This window comes from Drosophila suzukii, unplaced genomic scaffold (genome assembly GCF_043229965.1).
Source record: "Drosophila suzukii unplaced genomic scaffold, CBGP_Dsuzu_IsoJpt1.0 scf_6, whole genome shotgun sequence".
Lineage (NCBI taxonomy): Eukaryota > Metazoa > Arthropoda > Insecta > Diptera > Drosophilidae > Drosophila > Drosophila suzukii.
In genome coordinates, this window is record NW_027255938.1 from 1,265,393 (window position 1) to 1,285,769 (window position 20,377).

Sequence of the window (20,377 nt, forward strand, 5' to 3'; positions counted from 1 at the left end):
TTGCTGCTTGCATATCGCCATTTCCCTTTGAGTAACGGGTATCTGATAGTCGAGGTACTCGACTATAGCGTTCTTCCTTGTTTTAAATTTTTCTTTTCTAATATTTGGAATATTTCGTTAATAGCTTGAATATGTTCTTTTAATGAGGTGCTGAAAATAAGTATATCGTCTAGATACACGACGCATTTTTTATTAATGTGATCCCTAAGTATTTCATTCATAAGTCTTTGGAATGTGGCAGGGGCATTTTTCAACCCAAATGGCATTCTTATAAACTCATATAGTCCATGTGGCGTTACGAATGCCCTTTTTTTTCTGTCTGATTCTCGGACTAAGATCTGATGGTAGCCTTTGGCTAAATCTATTGTAGTGAAGTATTGAGCTCTTCCTAGTTTATCCAAAATAGAATTAATGTTCGGAATCGGAAATTTGTCGTCTATGGTTATTTCATTTAACTTCCTGTAGTCTATTACTATCCTAAACTTTTTATTTCCTGAGTTGTCGATCTTCTTCGGGATTACTAAAAGTGGGCTAGAGTATCTTGAATTACTCTTTCTAATTATACCCTGTTCTTCCATTTCTTTTATTTGTTTCCTAACTTCTTCCTCGTGTTGTGGTGGGTATCTATAAAGTTTTGAGTTTAACTGTTCCTCTGTATTGGTCCGTATTTCGTGTTCAATTTCTGTCGTACTAGTTAGTTGGTCTCCCTCCTTAAAAAAAAGTTTGCTAAATCGTTGTACAATGACTTTAATTTCTCTGACTTCTTCTTCATTTAAGTGGTCGAGTTTCAAATTCTCTAAGTTTTTACTGCTACTTTCTAATACGGAAACTTCTTCGTATTGATATGGATTGTTTATAATTACGTTTTCTTTTTGATTTAAAATTAAAACCTTCCTCTCAATATTTATAAATGCATTCAAAAAATTTAGGAGGTCTATCCCTATGATAAAATTGTATTTTCTTCCCTTAAGCGGGGCTAATTTCCATCGTACTCTTGCGTTATTTGGTAAGCTAAATTCTTTTGGGGCTGTGGTATGAATTTCGTACGCTATTACGTCTTTGCTGTTAATTGTAGTGTATGGTGTGGGCGTATTTAGTCTCATTTTTCTGTAACCGTTAATCTGGTCGCTAACTAAACTCAAGGTGGCTCCTGTGTCTATTAAGGCCACGTATTTTTGATTGTCTATGTTAAGTTCTATTAGTGGTAACCCATCCGAGGCGGCTTCGTAAAAAAAACCGTATTATTGAATTATGCCTGTGGATAGTTTTCCATTTGATTATTATCGTGTTTACTGTTCGAGTTATGGTCACTGTTGTAGTTGTCATTTTCGTATCTGCTTTGGTCGGTATTGTGTTTTGGTGTTGGTTGGCTTCTATGTTATCTACTTCCATAGGTACCACATTCGCTGGCCTATTTTGCCTAGACTAATGTGATCCTGCTTGTTGATTCCACTGATTATTTTGATATCGTCTACTTTGTCCGGAGTTATTGCCTCTAAAATTCTGAAGGGTATTGTTCTGTCTAACTTGTCCTGAATTGTTGCTCTGATAATTTCGATGTACATTTTGCATTGTATTGTTTTGCTGATTATATTGTTGATTGGTATTCTTATTTTGATGTGCATTTTGCATTGTATTGTTTTGCTGATTATATTGTTGATTGGTATTCTGGTTGTTGTTCCTGTAATGGTTTTGATTAGGTCTACCTTTCCTATACTGATACCTAATGCAACTATTCTCATATCTGCGTTGCATCATTATCTTTAATATAGTGCTTAAATCTCTGACTTCGTAGATCTTGTCTAGTAAAGTGCCTTGTGTCATTTCTTTGGCTGTGTTAACTAATAAACTTTCGACATTACTTAAATCTATAAAATTATCATTCATATGATACACAATTAATTCATCATTTTTATATTTTATATTTTGAATTTCTACTGCAAGCTCGCTCACCGAATTTACTCTCAGGTCACATATCCTCTTGTAAATTTGGTCTGTACCTTAACTTCAAGGTGGCTCTTATCAGGTCCCAGTTGTCCGGCTCCGGGATATTTATTACTGCATCCTTTGCTTGACCCTGAATTGTCCTGTAGAATATTGTCCTTGTGGCTTCTCTCTTGAGTTGTGGGTCCTCTACCGTCTGTAACAGGTACTCCACGCTACTGAAGAAGGAGTTGATGGAGATTTCCCCGGTTCCCGTAAAGGTTGCCAAACGATTGATGTTTTTGAACAACCGCTCTTGTTGGGCTGGGTTGTTTCCATTTCCTTGGAGCTGTACATACGCTTGTTGCAGTTGCTCCAGCTGTCTTTCCCTTATGACCAATTGTTCCAAAAGATCCGCTTGGGGCATCTGGCCGTTATCGTGAGCCATCCTGCTATTGTCGTATGAAGCGATCCTTCGCTGCCTTCTTATATCCAGGTTGAGTTGATTTCCTTCTTAACGCTGTCTAAGTCGATTTTAGTTCGATCTCTACAGGCATTAATCCACTGATTTTTAGTTGGATTTAATGCTGTTGCGCTGCTTGGTCTGGTTTTGCTTTGATCAATGCACTTTTCTATGCACTGCACCACGTTCACTTAGCGGACTGATTTTTAGTTCGCTTCTGTTCGCTGACTTTTTTTTTTTTTATTTATCACAAAAAATTTTTGTTATATTTTTTTTCTTTACGTTAAGTTCGATTTCTTTAATTAAAAAGGATCCTACCGGCTGCGCCAATTTTGTTTAAGGAGTTGCGAAGTTTTAAAAAAAATAAATTATTTGTAAGTAAAACACGTCAAGCGGGTTTGGTGGGCAAAAATCAACTGAATATTCTTTATTGATAATGTTTTAAAGAAAACTTGATTTAGGTTTACAGAAGTGCTTTTTAGGTTTTCTTACGAATTATTCTGGTCGACATGTGTAAGATCGTTGGCCTCTAGTTAGCCTGAATTTAATAACGATCGATGAACTATGCATTTCCTGTTTACTGTGTTATATTGCTTATTTGGATTTTATATTTTCTTAGAACTTATTTTGATTGGCATGTGCCAGATCGTTAACCTGTGCATTTCCTGTTTGCTGTATTACTTTAATATATTGTTTATTTAGCATTTAATGAGTTAAGCAATTCTTGTACTTTATTATTAAGAGGTGGTAAAGAAGAAATTGGGTTTTGGACATATGTGGGAAGTGAAGTGGGGTTATACGTAACTTGCGCAGCTCTTGGACGATGCTACGGCTGCTACTATGCCGGTCTCTCTCGACCAATTCAGCGATTTTATCGCAATATTCGACGACACCTCTACGACCACCTCTACAACAGAATGAAAACGAAAATGAACGGTGGAAATGGAAACTGTATCGGGTCCATAAGCTGCACAAATTTTATTTGCGGCTTGAGGTGCATTTTTGGCTTCATAGTAGTAATACTGTAAAATATGCCGTATTTTCTCTTTATTTTGATCCATGTTTGCGACGCTATAACTCACGATCGACTAAAAGAGCTTTCCAAAAAGGTATCGCATGACCCGATGCGACGAATAAAACTAGAACTACGCGTTTGCAGCGACAACTAGTGAAAATACCGCAAGACTTTTTTGACAACCTAATATTAAATTCTACTCTTGGGAATAACATTTTTTTAATATAGCAGAATAAAATTTTAAGAAAATCGAACTACTTTATCATTTAGTTGCCATAGGAACAATCGGGTAGTTCGGTATATGTCTATATACGGTAGTAAATTGTAGTACGATTTTATTTATTTACAAATTGGAAAGCTCTACATACAATGCTGAACGCGTTTTCTTGTTAATAATTTCATAAATTATTGCGATTTGTCAATACCTTTCCCCATCACTAGACAGGACGATATAGCAATTCCCGTGTGACTTTTATTACCGTTTGCGTGTTAATTTTAGAAAGTGGCGTTTTGAAACTTTCGCAATGATATAAAATATGTACACGCAGAACTAGTTTGAAATCCGCCCGACGTGTATATAGCTCCTATATAGCTGTATAGCTCCGGTTGGGACGGCTTAAACATGTAAAATTTCTGAGTTTTTTATCGGAATATTGGGCAGTGTAAGAGCTATTGACATGAAACTTTGGAAATCATATTTTTTATACATACCTTGCTTTACCAAGAAAGTGGACGGAATTGAGCAGCTTAAAAGCTAGCAATATGAAACTATGCAAATCGCATATATTTATATACAGTGGCATACGTTTAACATTGACGCAGGTATTCCTAAAATTCTTAAATGAATACTTTTTTACAAATATAAACTCCAATGTTTTTCTTGAAAAATTTTATTTTGTAGCTTAAAAATCCTAGACTAAAATATTAATTTTCCTTATTACCCAGAAAAAATTGCAGGGAGCCTATTGAATGGATTCCATGGTCAGCTTCCTGACATCAATTGGAAAAAAAATTATACAAAAATAGATATTTCCGGAAATGTACCCAAAAAGAGATTTATATTGATTGATTGAAGCAGCCCAAGAACGAATAGTGGAAACTATACCGTATACCCCAGGGGTTTCATACCTAGTACTCATAAAAGAACAAAATTTTTAATTTTAAATAAGCTGTGATGTAAAAAAAAAACTGTATTTTCTGTTTAGCGTTTAAAACAGTATTTAATATAAGTAATAGGTAAATGCTATTTTAGAAAATCTTTCATTTTATACTTTGGTCATTCAAATATTTCTTTTAAATCCACCGCTTTAAAGTTTAAAGTATGCACTGCATCATTTAAGCTACAGTCACTGTATACCCAGATCAGGACAAAAAGTTTCTTCGATCGGGCGACTATGTCCTATAGCTACAAAGTGAGCCACAGCCTAAAATAGCTACAAAATCTATTTTTTCAAGATATTTCCTATCAACTGTTTTATATTTTATAGTTATCTTATTTTAATCAAATTTTAATTCATACAATCTGCTAGCGTAAAAAAGCTTCGGCTTGCCGAAGTTAGCTTCCGTTCTCGGTTTTAATTTTATTTTAACTAATTAATACTTTTCTTTTTTAAGGATGACGAATTTTTGTTGATTGTAAAGGATGCTAAAAGAGTTGTACACAGCTTGACTCCCGATTTTGTTCATGTTATCGAGTGTTTGCTGTCCCTCAACTGGAAGAACAGAAGTTTCGAAATAATCGAAGCTTATACCGAATTTTATATAGATATAATGGTTACCCACAATATATATTTACCTATAGGAATATCTAAATTAATTGTACACTGGATTCCTGACGATTTGGATGAGTCCGACTGGGTCAATGGATGTCCTTCGGAACGTACGAGACTTGTATTGAAACCCATTCATGAAGTACTGAATCGCATTTTAACAGCAGTTCCAATGGCATTTGATTTAGTCATTGATGCCATATCCGCTAAGTTTCCGTATTTTAAAAAACCAGCCCATGTGACCTCTGGTTATCTATTTAACGTGCTCTGGATAATCGAGTACAAGCCGATATTTGAGGAACTAATTTTGCAGCTGGTTGTGCAAAAGTAAATACTTTACTTTAGTGATTATTCAACCAACTAAACTCGTAAGGGTGTATACAGTACTCAAGCAAAAATATGTAGCAGGTAGAAGGAAAGTGCCACAGAAATCGATCAGGGTTGAATTCGGGCGAAAAAAATTCTTACACACAAAACTATAAATTAGAACTGGAACCGAGCGCACCTGGTTTCTGCCACATGTACTTAAGTCCAAATGCTCGTCAACCGGAATATCCAAAATGTATCTTGGCAAGCAAGCAGGCCAATGTGAAGCCGTTACAGCCACTGGAAACACGACTATAGCTTATTAGAGTATATAATATATTGTAATTGTCGGAAAGTAGGTGTAGAGGTAGAAGGAACGGCGGTAGAATGTCTGCTTTTCCGTCCGTATGAACGCTGAGTAATATAAAAGCTTAAAATGAAGCTATGATTAAGCATGCAGACTGTAGGTGCTGTCAAGCAGCGCAAGTTTTTTTCTCTGGAGTGCCTCGTACACTGAAGCCCATAACGCTAATGTCTACCTAGCGCTCACATTTAAGATGTTGCTTTGGCCTTATTTGAAATTGTTTTTATTAATCAATTCCCATCCACATTCCAATAATCAAAACAATATTAATATTATTTAAAAAGTTTTGAATTACCAAGTAAGACTACCATCCGCTAGGTGCCGCTGCAAAATATATTCAATTTAATTTTATTTTAAAACTGGACAACAAACAAAACACTTGCTTGTTTAAAAGTTGGTTATTTGAAAAACGGGTGACTGATAGTCGAATCCTTCGATTATAGGGAACTATCTTATTTTCTTTAACCATAACGATTTATAGCAGAGTTCGCAAGCAGAATCATTTTTTTGAGCCCACTGCTGCTTTCGTGTTGGCAGACCAAGTGCATAGCGGCCTCTGCCTTTGCTTCGTATATCGAGGGTTTTCCGAGCCGTTTCTGGTGGCACGTTGTGATTTAGAGACAGGGATATAGAATGAGTTAAGAATTGCTCACCCCTTTTGAAGACAGCACTTCTGATATACTTGGCGTTTTCTTTTTATGTTACTTAGACTTTTAGTATTAGATGTTAACGCTCCACGCGATGAAATTGGCTCAGAAATAGATGATGAGGATGACAAAATGAAGGCAGATCCCTTGCTTCAAATAGACGATTTATCCGCCGACACCTTGGCTGGGACTGGAAGAACTCTTAAGCATCCTATCGGCAAAACCTTGGATATAGGCCTTCTCATGCTTTATAGGTTTTTTGAAGGCAAATGTCGCATTCACCAAAATAGTAACGACCAACAGCGCTGGACTGCAAATCGTTTATTTAAAATGTTACTTCATATATTCGACGAAGTTCTGTTACCCAGCCACAACACCCATCATGTGCAATTCGTCTTATTTTATGTAACTAGTATTCGGTTGGCGTATTCGGAGGCTTTTCTTGATTTGCTTTGGAAAAAGGTTCAAAATCCCAATATATCGGTCATTATTCGCCATGCTGCGGTAGGATACATGGCTAGCTTTTTATCTCGCGCCAGATTTTTGCCACTTAGGTAAGAGAATTTGTAAGATTTATCTAATCTATATAAGATTTCAGTTTGTTACTTATTTTTAGAATGGTTATATTCTATTTAAAAGAGTTGAGCAAGTGGGCTCATAACTACATAGACGACTCGGGTGAATATAACCAGACTTGCTCTTTGAAGGCTCACTTGGTTTTTTACTCTATCTGCCAAGCCGTGTTCTACTTGATTGCGTTTCGCGCCAGAGATTTGACTGCTAGTTCAAAAGGTATGCTATAAAATTATTTATCATAATACATAAAAGGCCTTGATGGTGCCGAATAAACCTGCGTGCAAGTAGACTGTGTAGACAGTACAGCCGTCCGATTTTGAAAAAAAATTAAACTTTTATATAAGAAATACAAAAATATTAAATTTTTCGGTCCGAAAGTCATAGCAGCTATGGCCGATTCCTCCCTGCACCTTAAGTTTTAAACTTTTGGCAACTGAACAATAAATAAATTAAATTTTTCGTTATTAAAACAAAAAAAGGTCAAATGTTCAAACTGCAGGGTACAGTTCCACATAGTCAAATGATTACTCCTGTATAAAAAAAAATTTTTGAACTTAAAAATTGTAGAGGTTTATAAAAAAGGAAAACTGAGATTTGTTTGTACTTTTACAGCGCTTTTGAAATCATGATGATGAATATATAAAAAAATACATATAAAAATTGGGTTCCATTGCGTTGATAATAACCTTTTTGAGCGGACTACAATCAAAATTTTTCAAACATGTACTCACTTTAGCACCATATTTTAAATCTTGATTTGTTTAATATGTCCAAGTACGATAATCGATCGGCTTAACATATTTTATGGTGGTCTTTCATTTGATCGGGTAGCACATCCCGAAGTCTGCTATCTCCCCCCAGATTAAAGTTGCGACTGTATTGGTGTTTATAGCAAGGTCATAGAAAAAGGCTCGGACCTATCATTTTCAATGTACATGGGCATTCAATTCTGTTGCCAGGTCTCAACAAGTAGTGGCTACAAGACCGCGGTCACGAGTAAATCCATAAGCAATGTTGACACTATCTCCAATAAAACCCAAGAATTTGGAGTCTTGTGACTCTGTCCTCTGTTAACTCCTAAAAGGAAGCAATAACTAAACAAAGTTTTACCTTTACATGCATGTTATCAAGAATGTTTTCAGCTGACGCAGACAAAAAAAAGGAATATAAAAGATACAACTTATTTATAATTAATTTGTACAACGATTATACTATACTATACTATAACACTGCGTATCGTTTTATTAGAAATTCGGTTACACAACATTTTGAAACCTACAGCGAAATATGTGTTTCGCCCGCCGTTGTTTTCACCTACTTCTTACTTTGACGTTTTAAAAAATGCTTAATAGTAAAAATAAGTCGACGTTGATATATTTTTTGAATACAGACATTACGTTGCGATCTGTGTTCAGAGAAGAAACACCCCGTGCGCATGTCCACGCTTCCTACAAATGACGGTAGACGATCGCCTAGCCTATTCATAGGAAACAGTTGAGCTTTAACTGCGTTGCAAGCAACCATCAATTCTGGGATTGCACAAGCGCTAAACTGTTTCACTTGCCAAGATCGGCATCTTACGTTGTTTCATTGGATCCTACTATTACGCCGATTTTATCCGACGCTCCAAGGCTGGGATCCACCTCAATTCCACACCCAATTTCGTCCTAATAAGGGCAAGTTTCCAGACCACATGATCCTTCCAAGTTATTCGCTCTGTACCACGTACAAAAATTCCGTTGCGATCTGTGTTCAGAGAAGAAACACCCCGTGCGCATGTCCACGCTTCCTACAAATGACGGTAGACGATCGCCTAGCCTATTCATAGGAAACAGTTGAGCTTTAACTGCGTTGCAAGCAACCATCAATTCCGGGATTGCACAAGCGCTAAACTGTTTCACTTGCCAAGATCGGCATCTTACGTTGTTTCATTGGATCCTACTATTACGCCGATTTTATCCGACGCTCCAAGGCTGGGATCCACCTCAATTCCACACCCAATTTCGTCCTAATAAGGGCAAGTTTCCAGACCACATGATCCTTCCAAGTTATTCGCTCTGTACCACGTACAAAAATTCCCTCCTACGAATAATCCATCCGAATATTCGGTCCCAAATCCCGCCTAGGATGGCAGACGTACTCGAGGTATTAAGTTTTACCAATGCCGAATCTGCCAAAAGATCCATCCTCTACAGAGGTTCCACCACTTTCTGCGGCTTAGCGCCCAAGAACGGCTTCAGGAAGTACATATCTATAAGTACAGCTCCAATTGCTTGGCTCACAATTATTCCAAAGATTCCTGCCGCAGTTAACACAATCTGAAAGTAGATAGATGTACCTTTCCTTGTTGGAATCGGCCTCCAATTAACGGAATTATTAACTAAAAAATTTACAATAATGTACATTTCCTAGCCTCTTTCTTAAATAGCTAGTTTTCTTTTAAGTTTTAATACCTTAAAAAAAAATTTAACAAATTTTTTAAAAAAAAAGTGTACTGCAATTTCTGCCGCCTAATATGTATCTTCCGCAAACAACAAAATTTATAAATCGAGTGCATGCACATTTTAGTGAAAAGATATATTTTTATGTAGATTAGTGTAATAAGGAAACTCAATAGAGTGCGGAAGTGGTGAAGATATGTTCACACCAAAAATTGACTGCTTACGAAGTTCCACTAGCGCTACCTAGGATTCACGTTATGTGGCGTGTTAGTGAAATCTCGAAAACAGCCGATAGGAATGAACGATAGGTGGCGCTTTTTTGTTAGTCGAGGCCGTCGACGGGTCCATGTGTATTAAAAAGGCATGTTAAGTAGTTGCAGTTGTTTATCTACTGCTGCTAAGTAAAATATATTGTCACAGAGGCTGCAATCGTTATTAAGTCTAGAATAGTTAATATTTCTAAAGTCTCAGGATATATGATTTTATGTAAGTGCAAGCAAGGCAGACAATTCTGGTAATAAAAAATCTCTTTGTTATTTAACGCTTGGACCGAAAGGTCAATGATGAAAACTGTATCTAAAAAGTGTAACTTTGCTTATTCACTCGAGTTGCAGTAAAAATGGGATAGGGAATGGGCCAATTCAGTGCTATAAACGAATAAAAACAAATGTATTATTTTAGCGTCCGTTGCGACCAAAAATTAACGCTGCTACTTATAAATAAAGACAGAACTATATGATAGCGTTCAGAAACAAAACGCTGAGGTTTTTTAAAGAAATTCTGCCGAAGATGATAAAACCATTCACAAGCTTCTTTCAGCACCAAAATATTTTAAAGTCGTATTAAAGTGTCTGATTTTAACGCAAAACACACTTCATTTGCCGATCACTTTATACCTATTTTAAAGTTAATTTTTAAAGCTTCAAACATTAGTTAAGTTATTTGAGTTATAAAGTTTAAAGTTAACGTTCAAAGGCTAAAGGAACCATGCCATCTTATCCAAACAAATCCCATTAAATGTCATATATAATTGTCTCCTTCTAAGCCTCTAATGAATGAGCCGAGCAATGACGTGGAATAATCTCCTTTTGCGGGCTCAAGTTCAAAGATGTATCTTAAAAAGATGAGGTCGTGTTTAGAAAAAGTTGGAATAGAAATCTAGTCATTGAGCCGCTTAACAAAACCAAAGTGAAAACAGGATCGTAAAACACCAACTTGACTGCCACAAAATGACAAAGGGACGAAAATGTTAATTTAGAAAAGTTTGGGAATAACAATTTAGGTTTCATGGGACAAGAAGACAATTGTTAAAGTAAACTGGGACAATCATCTTCACCGGCCACTATAAATTTATACAAGGAAGAACGCTATAGTCGAGTACCTCGACTATCAGGTAACCGTTACTCAGCTAAAGGGACCAAAGGGAAACGGAGATATGCAAGCAGCAAAGCGAGATCGAAATGCGCCACCTACCCGCGATCTCAATATATGGTTATGTGGGCGGTAGACCGATTTAGGCGTTATGGCCGTTAGAGTGGGCGTAGCAAACAAACAATCGATAGGTATTGACGAGACATTTCAATTAACATTTTTTTCTAGCATGAAAATTGTGGGCGCCACGGGCTTAGGCGGTTTGTGGACGTTAGAGTGAGCGTGGAAAACTTTTTTTTTGATCAATCGATAGATATTAACAAGACATACATTTCAGTTAACATTTTGTATCTAGCATAAAAATTGTGGGAACCATAGATTTTGTGGGCGTGGCATCTTCGCGTTGCAAACTTGTACTGCGTACAAGGATACGGAATCTAAATCTAAAATCCCAATTCCCTATCTTCTATAGTTTCTGAGATATTCGCGTTCATATTTACGATTTTTTGAAGCTTGTGAGCGTTAAAGTGGGCGTGGCAAATTGGGGTTAATCGATAGGTGTTGATAAGGACAATACATTTCAGTTAAAATTTTTATTCTAGCAACAAAACTTTAGGAGCCACATTTTTGGGCGGCTTGTGGGCGTTAGAGTGGGCATGGCACATTGCTGAAACAAACTTGCGCTGCGTAAGAGGCTCAGGAATCTGCATGCCAAATCTCAATAGCCTAGCTCTTATAGTTTCCGAGATCTCAGCGTTCATCCGGACGGACGGACAGACAGACAGACTGACATGGCTAGATCGACTCGGCTAGTGATCCTGATCAAAAATATATTACTTGCCGACGAATCTAGTATACCCTTTTACTCTACGAGTAACGGGTATAATTATAATCATTAGTTTTAATAGTTTAATAAAAACATTGATCATGTAATTTAAAAATAAGATTTTGTCTTTTAAAACTTCAAGGGAAAATAAATTTCTTTTTCATTAATCCCTAAAATTAATATTTTAAACAAACTAGTTCTTGAAATTATTAAATTAGCATTATATTCTTTAATTATTAATACTTCTATTATTTTTTTAAATATCCACCCATTAGCTTTAGGTTTAACTTTATTAATTCAAACAATTTTTGTTTGTTTAATTTCAGGTTTAATAACTACAAGTTTTTGATACTCATATATTTTATTTTTAATTTTTTTTAGGAGGTATACTTGTATTATTTATTTATGTAACATCATTAGCTTCAAATGAAATATTTAATTTATCTATTAAACTTACTTTATTTTCTGTGTTAATTTTATTTATTATATTAATTTTATCTTTTATTACTGACAAAACGACTATCCCATTATTTTTAATAAAAAACGAAATAGAATCTATTATTAAACTAAGTTCATATTTTACAGAAAATTCTTTATCATTAAATGAATTATATCATTTTCCTTCTAATTTTATTACAATTTTAGTAATAAATTACTTATTGATCACTTTTATTGTAATAGTAAAAATTACTAAATTATTTAAAGGACCTATTCGAATAATATCATAATTAATGAATAAGCCTTTACAAACTTTTCACCCTTTATTTAAAATTGCTAATAATGCTTTAGTAGACTTACCAGCTCCAATTAATATTTCAAGATGATGAAATTTTGGTTCTTTACTTGGATTGTGTTTAATTATTCAAATTTTAGATTTATTTTATTTTAGATTTTTATAGAGTTATTCACCTTTGTCGAGATGTTAATTATGGTTGATTATTACGAACTTTTCACGCTAACGGTGCATCATTTTTTATACCCGTTACTCGTAGAGTAAAAGGGTGTACTAGATTCGTCGGAAAGTATGTAACAGGCAGAAGGAAGCGTTTCCGACCCCATAAAGTATATATATTCTTGATCAGGATCACTAGCCGAGTCGATCTAGCTATGCCCGTCTGTCTGTCTGTCAGCTAATGGGACCAAAGGGAAATGGAGATATGCCAGCAGCAAAGCGAGATTAAAATGCGTCACATACTGGCGGTAGACAGACTTAAGCGTTATGGGCTTTAGAGTGGGCGTGGCAATTTTTTTTTTTGGATCAATCGATAGGTATTGACGAGACCAATACATTTCAGTTAAAATTTTTTATCTAGCATGAAAATTGTGGGCGTCACAGGCTTGGGCGGTTTGTGGGCGTTAAACTTTTTTTTGGGTCAATCGAACTGGCAAACTTTTTTTTGGGTCAATCGATAGGTACTGATGAGAACAATACATTTCAGTCAAAATTTTTATTCTAGCAACAAAACTGTAAGAGCCACAGTTTTGGGCGGTTTGTGGGCGTTAGAGTGGGCGTGGCACTTTGCTGAAACAAACTTGCGTTGCGTAAGAAGCTCAGAAATATGCACGAACTATAAAGGAATCACCAAATTGTCTGCAATTCATAAAACATTTGCACGCCATATTACCTCTTAGTTGCAACATTTGTGCTCCTCTTTAATATCGCCGTGTCAACATGGTTTTGTTAAGCGTAGATCGACCACCACTAACCTGCTCGAATTGACATCTTTTGTAACAGATGGATTTAACAAAAAATGGCAGACAGACGTTATATATAAAGATTTTAGTAAAGCCATTGACTCTGTAAACCACTCTCTTCTTTTATTCAAATTAGATCAGCTCGGGTCTACGAATAATCTGTTAACTTGGATTTCAAGTTGTTTGAATGGTAGATCTCAGAAAGTTTTATTCAAAAACGCTGTTTCCAAGATGATCAACGCGACATCTGGAGTGCCTCAGGGCAGTCATTTAGGTCCTTTGCTGTTTACTCTGTTTATAAATGATCTTCCCTCTATCGTAACTCACTCTCGTGTATTAATGTATGCTGATGATGTTAAGCTTTGTTTATCATATAATAATATTGGGTTATTCTCTTCAGAACATGTCCCTGGACCGAATATACCCAGTAAACGATTTAGGTGTTCTCCTAGATCCTAAACTTAAGTTTGACTCCCACATAACCTCTACTGTAAATAAAGCTATGAGTGTTCTTGGGTTTATAAAGCGTTAATCTAAAAAATTTGATGACCTATACACTACCAAATTATTATTTACCTCCCTTGTCCGTCCTAATTTCCTCTTCCGTTCGGAGTCCTCTGTATCAAGTGCACATTGACCGTATAGAGTCCGTACAGAAACAATTTCTTCTTTTTGCCTTACGTGGTTTGAACTGGGATCAAAACGTCAGGTTGCCTTCTTACTCGAGTAGATTGCTATTAATTAATTTGCCTATTCTAGTAAACCGTAGAACTATCCTTGGTACTATTTTTATGAACAATCTTGTCAGAGGCGATATTGATTCTGTAGGTTTGGTAAGCCACCTAACTTTCAATGTTCCTGTTAGACTAATGCGAAACTACTATCCTATCAACTTGCCACGATGTCCATGTAATTTTAGTCCTGTCTTTATTTGTTCTATGTACCTTCCTCGCGAACCGTATTCGCCCGAAATAAAAATGGGACCGCGCGTAACAAGCACGTGCTTGGTGTCGTTTGGGCCACTTGTTTGTACTGCTCTTAGTGCATTCAACGTTCAACAATATACAATATATAACCAGGGCCTAAAAGGATGTGTGACTGTATTCCAGAGATTTGCATAGATCCGTTTTCTTCAGAGTCGATTTATCACGCTTGAGAATTTTAGCGTGACCATAAAATTGGGATTTCCACTGCCCGGTATCCCTCAGTCGGATAGCTGTCGATTTGGCTCTTTCCATGCCTGCTAAGTTCAGACTTCGAAGGGCTCTACTAATACACAAAGCCGCCATTCGCTGTTCTTTGTTTAGGGGAGTCAATAGGCATTGTTTGTGTAGAGCGGTACACAACAGAGCCACTTCGTATAATGGGATTGGCTTGACTACCGCTGTGTATATCCAGTTGACTATTCTAGGGGACATGTCCCATCTTACCCCAATGGCTTTTTTACAGGAGTAAAGTGCAATTGTCGCTTTCTTGTTTCTCTCTTGGTTATTTAAGCCCCATTTGAGGCGCTTATCTAATACTAATCCCAATTATCTGGCGTGATCGCTAAAAGAGAGATTACAATTGTTTAGAATAAGTAGGTTGAGTTGTGGAATTTTGTACCTATTTGTAAAAAGATCAAGTTCCGCTTTTGAGGGACTTACCCCAAGTCGGTTCTCTATCGTTCATTCTGATAGTATTTTTAGTTTAGCGGTCATAAGATCGCAAAGTGTTTGTGGATATTTTCCATTAAAGATGATGGCGACGTCGTCTGCGTATGCCACTACCTTACAACCTCCTCCTTCCAGTACCCGCAGTAGTTTATTTACTGCGATATTCCACAGGAGGGGTGATAGTACACCTCCTTGCGGGGTGCCTCTGTTCACTAGTCTAGTCTGGGTTGAGGTCCCTAGTGTGGCTGTGACCATTCTGCTTATCAGCACCATTGGCGGCTCAATCCCTAGCTCTGTGAGAGATTCTGTTATAGTAATGGGAAGCACGTTATTGAAGGCTCCCTCTATGTCCAGGAAGGCGATCAGTGTGTATTCCTTGATGCTGAGTGACTTCTCGATGCTGCTTACCACCAAGTGTAGCGCCGATTCGGTTGACTTACCCTTGCGTGTTGTGCCTCTGATATTTGTGTCGGGTCGATAGTGGCCCTTATGTGTAGGCTTATCATTCTTTCAAGGCTCTTAAGCAGGAATGATGTTAGGCTTATTGGACTAAAATCCTTTGCTGTGGTGTGAGTGGCCTTCCCTGCCTTGGGAGTCCCTCCCTGCTATGCTTTTGGTAGTTCTCCTACCGCCAGGATGGAGCGGAAGATTTTTTTCAACCAGTGTATTGCTAATTGTCCTGCTTGTTGGATGTGTGCCGGTCTTATCCCGTCCGGTCCCGGCGGTTTGTATGGTTCAAAACTCTGAATGGACCATTACATGTTGTGGTCTGATAGGCGGACATCTAATTTGATTCCTTTTCTGGCGGGTGACCTGTTTGTTGGCTTCCTGAAAAGTGAGCGTCTAGGAGCAGGTCCAAGGACTCTACTGGAGTCTGACCATGATCCATTTGCCTTCTATAGACTGCCCAAAGGCGCGGCTGTCTTAGAGAGTATTTTCCTGAGCCTTGCGGCATCAGTCGGGGGGTTTTTTCCTTCCCCTTGGTTTCCCTGTGGGGCATGCAACTTTGAAGGCAGTGTTTCATGCTTCTGTGAATTTATTTACTGTTCTGTCCAGCTCCTGTGGTGCTTTCTGATAGTTCCATGGGGAGGATATTCGTCAGAACTTCTATATACGTGTGCCAGTCGTCGTCTAGGGTTAGCGAAGCTGACCGGCAAGGGCGAATCAAGGGACAATACGGTTTCTATGAATCTATGGTCCGAAATGGAGTGCTCGTCAGAGACTGCCCAGTTTTTGACTGCGTTTACAAGTGAATCTGATACCAACATTAAATCTATGATCGTTTGGCAGGTTTTGGTTAAAGGTACGGACATTGCTCCTGTTGCATTAAAATAGGATCGAATTTAGAATAAAATCAAATAAAGACTCACCTCTATCGTTATTTTTTGGGCAACCCCACTGGGTGTGTATTATTAATCCTTTCTTGAGCTTTTCGCATTCCTCTGCCAGTCCTCTGACCAGCGCATCTGGGGGGTTTTCCTTTTCAAGTAGGCCAATAGGACCCGTATAAAGCCACTTTGCAGCTTCAGGCTTACTGCGGTGTTGTCTCCGTTGCTGTAATTGCGAAACAGAAATATACTAAGATGCCTTCTGGCTAATATTCAGGTTCGAATTTTACCTTCTTTGTGGTCAAGCATAAGCTTGTATTCCTTTGTTACTAGTCCAGCAACCTTGCCTCCTACTACCCAAGATTCCTGTACCATGACCAGTTCGGCTCCACCTTTGGTCAGGGGAAGCAATAGTGCAGCAGACGCTACTTTACTGTGGTGTATGTTGATTTGCAGAAGTCTTATTGACATCTACAGCTGCAACCTCCACCGCAGTGACATCGGCCTCCTCTGTATCACTCAGGTCCACGTCCTCGATTGCCGGTCCAAGCGCTCGCATCTCTGCTCAGCGAGGAATCGGCCCACCAGGTGCCTCCAACTCCTCAGCAAGCACCTGTTCGGCTGGGCTGCCGGCATAGCTTACAGCGGCGTTGGAGTCGCCCTTGTATATATTGATGTGTATGGCACTAAAACCGAAGTTCAGCACTCCTCGAGCAGCCTCGATTGGAGCAACCGACTCCTTATTTACGACCAACACCGCCTGGTTAACATTCCCTTCATGCTCCTCCACTTTGACGACTTTCCAGTCCTTCATGGGAGGTGCGGGTTGCGTTCCTGCAGCATGTAGAGCGCCTTAATCGCCGCTGGGAGCCAAATCCAAGATCGGGGGCCTACAATGTTCGGCCCTTCGTAGACCTCGCCGAGCTTGCTCGTCGCCTGCTTTTATAGGTCAGCAGACCGCTGACTATCACAGGCCACCACTTTGACACTGCCCTGGTACCAGCCCGCTTCCATGCAGCAGGGCGATGAACCTGTCATTTCTCGGAAATGAGGGAAAGCTGGGACCCCACTGCCTTCCACTTATTTCTGGGTATCCTGCCCGTAGTTAGGAAGCACCTTCCTTGCCCATTCTACCTTTTTCAGCCATTCAGGCGAAGGGGTGGCAATGTTGCTCCTAGCATGAGAGCGCAGAGTCTGGGCGTCAGTCCGCCTTTCCGCGTATGTGTATTTATTTGCGCCAGCGGGTGGCCCGATCGCCTTGGCTATCCTTACCACTGTTTTAGGCGCAGAAGCGCCCGTCGCGGAGCCATTTGCGCCTTGCTCTCTGCCACCCGACATCCCTAGTTCGGGATGCGGCCCTTTCAGGACCGTGCTTGCGTAAATAAAAAAGTCTTCAAAAATGTGAACTTTTGCACTTTGTGGGCGTGACAAACTTTCGTTTCACATAAAATATGTGCTAGAGCCTTGCACGAGCCATTGTTTGAAACAAAAAGTAGAAGCGTTATTCTTAGAAAGGTGCTGAAATAATTCGTAGGAAGAAAAATGCATGAAATCAAACAAAATGTATTGGTGGTTCATAAAACCACCAATCCACCTCAAACTTATGAGTCCTGCTATCGATATATTTAAGTCTATCACGGGATCGATTCGCCCATCGCAAAAGAATAAGCATGTGTAAAATTGTCAGCACGACAACACAATTTTATAAATTGTTTCCATTTGACTCTATAATTGGTTCTTGGCTAAAAAAAAGTGAAAAGTCAGAGTTTATATGGAAATAAAGTCAATTCTCAATTCTATTTGGTTTTATTGTACATTTTTCCCATGGAGTGGCAACAAAATGCATTAAATAAGTTCTTATATTTTACTCCATTTGTCCTGTAGCTCTAATGAATGAGCAAAGGCATATTGGTCCAAGTATTAAATTATAATTATCAAAAAAATTTTTAAAGACCAAAAAATAAAATTGCGGACCCCTTTCCCGAAAAAAGCTGTCGAGCGTGTGAGAATGCCTTTTCCGTCGACGCACTGCTGGTTGAAAATTAAAAAATTTTTTTTTTTTTTATTATGATAAACAAAAAAGAAAATTGATTTGATATTTTGTGAAACTCAATTCGCTTTCCATTCATTTCTCCCACCATTGCAATGCATTGTATTCTTTTTTTTATCGAAATTGTGTATAGAAGTTCTTCCTCAATGACATGTTCGTACGCGTCTTGTAAAAAATGTGGAATAAATACGATTTTGGCGGTTTGTTGGCGTTGAGCGCGGCAACATTTTTCAGACAATACACTCAAAGAAAATCGCCCAAAAATACAATTTTAATTAAATGGCGTTTTTTCTTAATGCACAGGTTTGCAACCTAGAAAGTCGCAATACATTTGTTGGCACAGGCAGCTAGCCTTGAGTTTTAGAAATTACATTTCTAATAATTATAATTGCCAGTCTGAGTTTTTCTGGTTGTTCAGGGATTATGCGATAGTTCTTGTTGGAACTCTCATTTGTCAACTTATTTTTCCATCAGCGTTGTGAAACAAAGATTTTTCTCAGATGAAAGATGACCAAATTGGTTTTTAGCGATTTTTCAAAGATTGTTTTAAGCTTTTTTTTACAGCTTAAGATTTAGTGGGTACATTTTTTGACTGTAATTTTTTCAAATCTTTTTTAGATTTGCTCTTCCTTCAGTCCCTTCAACTATCTCGCCTCGCTATGTTAGCGCTAGGTGTTTTCGGCTTACCTTAATAGTCATTTTAAAGAAAAGTCTACTTTACATCTAAGGCCAACAGTGCAAAGAAATGGGTACTTTCAAATTTGAGATTACAATCGAAAAAATTAATTATACCCGTTACTCGTAGAGTAAAAGGGTATACTAGATTCGTCGGAAAGTATGTAACAGGCAGAAAGAAGCGTTTCCGACCCCATAAAGTATATATATTCTTGATCAGGATCACTAGCCGAGTCGATCTAGCCATGTCCGTCTGTCCGGATGAACGCTGAGATCTCGGAAACTATGGGAGCTAGGCTATTGAGATTTGGCGCGCAGATTCCTGAGCTTCCTACGCAGCGCAAGTTTGTTTCAGTAGACTGCCACGCCCACTCTAACGCCCACAAACCGCCCAAAACTGTGGCTCCTACAGTTTTGATGCTAGATAGAAAATTTTAACTGAAATGTAATGTTCTCATCAATACCTATCGATTGACCCAAAAAAAAGTTTGCCACGCCCACTTTAACGCCCACAAACCGCAAAACCCTGTGACGCCCACAATTTTCATGTTAGATAAAAAATTTTAACTGAAATGTATTGGTCTCGTCAATACCTATCGATTGATCCAAAAAAAAAATTTGCCACGCCCACTCTAACGCCCATAACGGTTAAATCTGTATACCGCCGGTAGGTGGCGCATTTTAATCTCGCTTTGCTGCTTGCATATCTCCATTTAGCTGAGTAACGGGTATCTGATAGTCGAGGTACTCGACTATAGCGTTCTCCCTTGTTTTTTAATAGTATCGGAAACCGGTTTTTATAATGAGAAATGAACTCGGTTTTTATCTCAACTTAAAAAATAGTTTTTTAAAAAACATTCGTGTTAGACCGCTCACTTTAACTCTCGATTAAAAGAACAACACGATTTCAATGTTTGTATAAACACTTAGTGCAGACCATCATCCTTTAAATTCATTGGCACTTCACTCCACTTTAAATGCTTTAAAATTCTCACTTTTTGAAATTTTAAAGTTTTAGCCTTACGTCGATTTTTGAGAGCCTGAGAATGAATCTTTTAACAGCTGATACAACAGCTGCTTCTCTTAAAATTTCTTAAGCATAACATTGAATATTGGTTAAAGTATTCCAAAAAACACACTTTTGTTTTAACAACTATTAAAAAATGGCCTGACCAGAAAATTTCCCGATAACGCAAAGGAACAACCTATATGGGAATGTAAACTTTGGCTTGCCGAAGCTAGCTTCCTTTCTTGTTTTGTTTAGTATTTTTAA

At 37.9% G+C, this 20,377-nt stretch overlaps 1 protein-coding gene across 7 annotated transcripts in view; it reads left to right on the plus strand.

Annotated features, from left to right (window-relative positions):
- Positions 1-20,377, plus strand: part of LOC139355011 (RNA polymerase I-specific transcription initiation factor RRN3-like) — a 107,529-nt gene that overhangs the window by 16,364 nt on the left and 70,788 nt on the right. For 2 of the 7 annotated variants that reach the window (XM_070999289.1, XM_070999287.1), the window contains exons 2-4: positions 5,016-5,497; positions 6,550-7,041; positions 7,086-7,279. In XM_070999289.1, the coding sequence (XP_070855390.1) occupies positions 5,016-5,497; positions 6,550-7,041; positions 7,086-7,279 (1,168 nt within the window). Of the gene's footprint in view, positions 1-3,979; positions 4,224-5,015; positions 5,498-6,549; positions 7,042-7,085; positions 7,280-19,047; positions 19,137-20,377 lie in introns of those variants that run through there. The other 5 variants (XM_070999291.1, XM_070999292.1, XM_070999290.1 and 2 more) reach the window with 5 other exon arrangements.